Source organism: Nicotiana tomentosiformis, chromosome 1, assembly GCF_000390325.3.
Source record: "Nicotiana tomentosiformis chromosome 1, ASM39032v3, whole genome shotgun sequence".
Taxonomy (NCBI): Eukaryota; Viridiplantae; Streptophyta; class Magnoliopsida; order Solanales; family Solanaceae; genus Nicotiana; species Nicotiana tomentosiformis.
The window spans coordinates 100,272,621-100,279,352 of NC_090812.1; the positions used below are offsets into that span (position 1 = coordinate 100,272,621).

Consider the following 6,732-nt stretch of genomic DNA (forward strand, 5'->3'; position numbering starts at 1 on the left):
GGAGATACGGGGGCATCTTGAAAGATTTTGGTATGGCATGAGGAGTCGTTTCCTCCCTGTATGGCTATTCCACGAACCTGCCAGCGTCTCTTCGGTAACAACTTGGGGACACCTGGTATTTTGTCTACCCATTTTTGATGTTCCTTCATTTTTTTTTTTGAGTGCCTTGTTCTCATTTTCCATTTCCTCCATTCTTTTCAACACGGCAGCGAGGACGTTGTCACCTGCGTTGTCAACAATTGTGTGAGTGTTGCCTAAAGTAGGAGGATTGGGTTGGGCATCTCGTTCGTTCATGTGATGTGATGCATGGACCCTTGTGGTCTATGTGGTCGTGCATGGGACTTATTTACTCATCACGCTGACTAGAGTATCTGTTAACCATGCTTCGCGGAGCCTTTTCATAGCGGGTGGCGCCTCCTCTCCCATGGAAATAGAGGCCCCCTTTCCATTTGGTTTGGTTGTGCTGCAGAAAGGTGTAGGCGACTTTCCTAATCTGGGGGATGCAGTGGGGGTCACCTCCTCATCCCGGGTGTCATACCCTTCATCGATGGCACTCATAATAAGGTTGAGCGAGACGTTGTCTGTCACTTTTGTTCCGCTTCCTTCGTTACCTGCCATGGAGTCTTTGTACACATAGAGAGAAAGGATACCTTTACTGCACGTTAGGTCAGCAAATCACGAGAGTGATAGATCTGAACGGAAACTCAAAACATGAATAAAAAGTTCTCACAGACATCGCCAAACTGTATAATCTAAAATTTTGATCTAGGTTTTATACAATTAGATTTATAGAGAAAAGGGTTAATCTAAGTCAATATTAATAAATGACAAATCTGGTATAGTTGTGACGAAAATCATATGTGTGTTGTTAGATAGCAATATCTTAGAGCAATAATGGAACAATAAAAAATTTAAGAATGTAAAAGAAAGCAATAAATAATAATAAATAGCATTCAAGTAAATAACGGAATAAGGTTCACCCTACAAGGGTGAGATTTCCCAATGATTCTTCTAACTATGATAGATAATGATAAGTCTTTGAATAATCCGATTCTTCTTGAATCGGGGGAGAAAAGATGGATAAGAGGTATAAAGGCAAATTTTGTATGTATTCGATAAAGAGAGAATCTTCAGAGAATGTCAATAATGTTTTTTACAAAAGTGTTCAATACCCTTTTTAGGATTACATCTCCTCCTATTTATAAGAGTATAATATTCACTAGAATATTCTTTAGGGAATCTAAATTTTTAAACTATCCGTTATTACACGCCGAGGACCGGTGCTCATCATCGTCCTCGTCTTCTACCAAGCCACCTCAACCTCTCAATACGATGTAATGCCAATGCATAGGAGCCTTCAAAGGCCATTATATTCGTTGACCAGGTAAAAATACCGGACGTGAAGTGTTTTGCACATACAACTGCAATCCATAAGTCATACTTGAGCCAGTATCAAGTGTGCCCTGGCCTATGGACCTTAGCTTACAGAATAAAGTAATGGAAAAACTCTTTGGCATATATATGAATGTAGTCATTCCGTTGCATAAAACAAATAAAACCCATATTAGATCATTTTTAGGGGAAACGACATATTTAGTTCCTAAATTATTGCAATCTTTTGGGAATTGATCCCTGTATTATTTAACTAAGCACATTAAATCTTTAATTAATCTAACCATGTGATTTTAGTCCTTTAGACTAACAGAAAGTTAAAAACCTAACAGTATTTTATTTACAAATACAGAAAATTAAATTTAGAAAAGAAGAGCACATAGAGAGTGGTAGAAGTATTTTCCTCCAACTAATTAAATATTGCTCCTTCAAAATCCCCCCATAAGAAGATGAAAAGTTGAAGAGACTAATTTCCTCCACTTGTGCCTAACGAATCAATATTGAAAATTCCAAATAAGTAGAAACTTGTTTTCAATATTTGAAGTAAGGAAAAAACAACTTTGAGGACATTCCTCAGGATTAAACTGAAAAATGAAAAGAAACTTGTATTGCTCCATATCTGGCTCCAATTTGCAAGAGATAATGGAGAAGGCAGTTATAGAATATAATATAAGTGTATTTCATCAGATATTTCTTTTCTCTTTTTAATTAACCATTGAAGCAATATTTGGATTTGGGGAAGAAGCCAGCACTGGTTGCAATAGTATGAAGCAATTTTTTTTTTTTTCGATTTTGACGTCTCCAAGTCGGACCTCTAATGATTAGATTGGAATTGATACATATCGATGGAATAATTTAATAACCTTTCTTTTGGAAGCCATCACTGGTCAGAAATATGTTTCAATGGATTATAAGGCAAATGACTCTCTCTATCTGCTCTTCTTTTTCTTATGTTGAATTTTCTGTTTTTTAAAATAACAATTACTGTTAAGTCTTTAACTTGCGTTAGTTTAAAGGGCTTAAATCACACGGTTAGATTAATTAAAGGTTTAATGTGCTTAGTCACATAACACATGGACCAAAGCCAGAATATTGCAATAATTTAGGGACTAAAAATGCTATTTCCCCTAATTTGTAACTATTAAAGTTAATATATTTTAACCTGTGATAGGATGTTTGTTATAAACAACTTAGTTCTCATTGACAAAATAAAACAGAACATTCATTTCAAAAGAGTTTAAGCTTGATATATTGATGTGGTAAAACATATCACAATCAAGTTATATAAAAATCAACTGTACTTAAGTATGAGTAATTCTGTTAAACTCGGTGAAGAAAAAAAGAAAAGTATGAAGAGGTGTGCTAACTGGGAGTAGTATATATCCTGGGACTCCTTTTTGTCAAGCTGAAGCAAGGACACAGCACATTTAGCTCTTATTATAAATCCAAGCTCAAACTGTTATTGATATGTGGTTCAATCACAAGATCTGTCATATAAATTATCTTTTTCTTCTTCCCTTTCTATAGCAGCGTACTATGAGCATAAATCAATGAAAATAACAATCTGCTTCTGTTTCATGTGTCTATTTTCCATACACCCTTGTTTGGATTTGAATGAGTAATCCTGACTACTTTATGTTTTGCTTGCCGCCGTTTCTTGTTGACATGTTGTTGAGAACCAGTATCTACTTTTACCATATCAACTTTTACTATGTGATGATCAGAAGTTCCTTTTGAGGAGAAAACGGAGTATGAGCCTGGAACAAACTTGTATGGTGAATCCGATGATGAGAGTATGTAATCCACTCGAGTTCCATACTTGCACGTTCCCTGCACACCTGTACATTTTGCACAAGATTTGAGCCAACAGTACAAAACGATTGTCATATAAATTGAGTACTACTTTTGTTTCGTTAATAAGAGAATGAAGAGTTGCTTACTCTGTCCTTTGGCAATCATGACAACAGACTCGCATTCCCCAGCAAAATCTTTAGCATCAGTATACTCTTTACTCTTCAAATGCTTCATTACCTCAACCTTTGGTGTTGGCTTTCCCATTTCTTCATAATACTGGAAAGTGATGATTCAAATTGAATGAGGAAAGAAGCAGACGCAATATGAATTGATATATTTTTTTCTGACTGAGACGACTGAGACGTCTGATTTATATATAGTGTACCTTTACAATATCTGTCCATCTTTCTGGAGAGTAATCTGTTTCGTCTAGAGAATTTAATCCCCCGGCTATAATGTGTGGCTTATCAGAGGATTGGATTACAGCATTAATTTGCTTCATACGCCAATTCTCATCCAAGTGATCAAGGTGAGTGCAGTAGAAATTGAATTCTCCAACTCGAGGAACATCAATTGTGGCCTTTAGAACATTTCTGCATTCACATATATCTTTGTAAAAATAAATCAAGTGCTTTATGCTTAAGTGTATTTTGATAAATGGACTACCATAATTACATGTTACTGTGTAAATACCATTCTTAGATTCACCCAACGACCCATACCTAACAATATATTACCATCTCTGGGAAACCAAAAGGGAACATGAAACTCAACCACTTGTAATAAACGAGCTAGTAACTTGACATCAATATTGCATACTTAAGAAGGATATGACTTTAACAGAGGTTCAACACCAGATAACTGAGCTTAGCAAGTTATAACTGATAAAAAGCTGGGAATTTTTTGTCACCTCTGATAAAGATTATACTTCATACGTATTACGTTACTATGGATGCGCTTCAACAGTCTGGCTTAAATTTGTATAATTCCTGAAATTTTTCAAGTAAATGATAAATTCTTTCTGAAATTTTATTACTTCATTTGTTTTTACTCTAGGCTGGCATAAGTTTGTCGTGACATAGAAAATACAGTAAGGTAAAACATGGATCACACATAAAGTACTTTGGGAATTAAATATGAAGTAGCAACTCATACAAAGTTCCTGGAGCATAAGTTGCTGGAAAATTCTACCATGACACACAAAATTGCTTTTGGGATTTTTTTTTATGGGGGGGAGGGGGGAGGGGGGTGGGGATCCTAAAGAGTAATGACAATGGTGCTTTCCGTAGTTTCAGCATTGAATTAGCAACTTATTCAATGAAAAAGGAAAATAAACAAAAAAACAGAACTGCTTGTTTCATGTAATAATATAGTGTATTTGTATGACTGAAAATCTGTGAGCTTTCGCCAAACATGGAGTCAGAAAAAACAAAAGTGCAAACCTATGAAATAAGGAAAACAGTGTTAGCACTTTTGAATTGCATCATTCGTTTAACCTATATGCTTTGGTAATGTAATAAAGATATTTACACAATCCAGGTTACTTTTAAAGTAATCAAATGTGAATCGATAAGCTTATAGTTATAATCTGGCCAAGTTTCTCACCAAAAATACTTTTTTTTTAAAGTATTTTTTTTACAAGTTTTTAGAGGGAAAAAAATGCTTTTGAGTAGAAGCATAAGTAATTTTGGAGAACCAGAAAAAAATAGTTTCTCTGTAAAAAGCACTTTTAAGAAAAAACAGTTCTCAAAATAAGAATTAGTAACCTGGTAAACTGATAACTAACCCGCCAGGGCATATTACATTATACAAATAATACTATCAGTGTATATGACATAAGTTCTTCATCATATCAGTATCTATCGAAAGTTTTACATAAAGGATTAAGAAATGGTTAAGAACCTGAAATCGGAGTCGTCAAAGATCTTTTGTATCTTCCAAGACTTAATAGGCCATTTTGACATAATAGCATTGCCATACTCAGGAGCCCAGCTCTCTGCAAATACATAATTCATCCCCAAAGCAGCAGCCAAATCCGATAACGGCTTCATACCTTTCTCCTCCACTGCTTTAACATCTTGCAATGCTAAAATATCAGCATTCAACTCTCTCAATACTTCAAGAACAGTTCTTGTACTTCTATAACTCTGACCATCTATACGTGGCATACTTACTGTAGACCTTAAAGGAGCCTTTCCCCTGCATATTCCACTTCCTAAAAACCTCTCACTATCACATCCCAAAAAGCTTAATTGCCCACTTTTCTTCAAAGATATTTCATTATCTGGTAAATTTATGGACACCCTTAACTTTGATTTAGCAAAAGCTTGCTTCTTTAATAGAGTATCAGCTTCTTTACTAGGATGCAGAGGAGATTGTTTGAGTATACTCTTAGGACGATCATTTGATGATTTTGCTCTTAAATTACAGGAGTAATAATCATCATTTTCAAAGTCAAAACTAGCTGACCTGTCAATCTTCTTTGGAAGTGCTGGTGCCATAGAGAAAAGGGCAGCATTGAATGTAGCTACACGAATTGTACGTCCAGATTTAGAACGACCCAATTCATGCCCATTACTGGGATGGATCAGCGCAGACCCATTTGCATTAGCTGGTTCTTTATCTGATTCAAGCTGAGAATGAGACTTGGAATTAGATTTTCCTAGCTGTTTGACAGTAATCTTGATCTTGGTCTTTGAACGGCGGCGTATAGGCCATCTTAGACCAAAACAAAACTTCTTCAGCTTTTGGTTGAGAACTCTTAGCATGACCAAGAAATGGGAATGAACAAAGAGAGTTGACAAAAGCTGCTTTGGCGAGACCCTCCTTCCCACTTAGTGTATTTTTGTGTTTATATAGTGGCATGAAAAATGAGTGACTAGTAATAGTTTTGTGACCACAAAGGTGTGGCGGGATGGTTGGGTTCCTTAACTTTCAATTAGAGGTGTCGAGTTCTGAGAATGGGTCTATGAAATGAGAATTAGTCCAGTAAATTTTGGGCATTTATTAAGCAAAAAAATGAAATGGTATTATGTTCAGTATCAAAAGAGAATAGTTTATGAGGAGTTTGGTTGCGAGTAGAGTTGGAGGATCAGAAGGAGTCTTACAGTGAATGGGTTGGTGACATTTGGCAGGTTTTCTAGGGCTCTCTGTTTTAGCACAGAAAATTTTCTTCCTCTCTTTCTGTAAAGAAAGCACTACTGAAAGGCAAATGGCTATATTTCTTAACGAGAGAGGAGAGTGAGGTGGGGGCGGTAACTGCCCCGAGAGGATAGTGGGTGAGAGAACAGGGCGTTTATTGGACAGTAGAGATATGTCTCTTTAGACTTTTGATTAACAATTGGAATATAAAAACAAGAATTATTAGAATATGTTCTGAAAAACTCAACTACTCCCTCCTAATTCAGTCGTCATATCTTCATTTTTTAATTCATTTGGTGTATAGTACTCAAATGTCGATGTTATTTGAGTTCGTTTATTGATGTACTCATGGTAATTATCCTTCTCAAAAGAGTATAGCAAGATGATAAAATTTGAAATTTCTGA

The 6,732-nt window shown here is 35.7% G+C and overlaps 1 protein-coding gene across 1 annotated transcript; it reads right to left on the reverse strand.

Annotated features, from left to right (window-relative positions):
- Positions 1-2,806: 2,806 nt before the first annotated feature.
- LOC104107733 (uncharacterized) lies at positions 2,807-6,467 on the reverse strand. Its single transcript, XM_009616612.3, has 4 exons — positions 5,089-6,467; positions 3,572-3,779; positions 3,333-3,462; positions 2,807-3,230 (listed from the first exon to the last, which is right to left on the reverse strand). Exons 1-4 carry the CDS (start codon positions 5,952-5,954, stop codon positions 2,968-2,970), a joined length of 1,467 nt encoding a protein of 488 aa, XP_009614907.1. The 5' UTR covers positions 5,955-6,467; the 3' UTR covers positions 2,807-2,967.
- Positions 6,468-6,732: the final 265 nt, after the last annotated feature.

What these genes read in the sequence shown, in the direction of transcription:
- LOC104107733 (XM_009616612.3), bottom strand. Translation starts at nt 5,954, where the DNA reads ATGCTAAGAGTTCTCAACCAAAAGCTGAAGAAGTTTTGTTTTGGTCTA. An exon ending in TTTGACGACTCCGATTTCAG is followed by an intron (nt 3,780 to 5,088) that starts GTTCTTAACCAT and finishes ATGTGAATGCAG; the next exon opens with AAATGTTCTAAAGGCCACAA. An exon ending in CATGATTGCCAAAGGACAGA is followed by an intron (nt 3,231 to 3,332) that starts GTAAGCAACTCT and finishes CAAAATGTACAG; the next exon opens with GTGTGCAGGGAACGTGCAAG.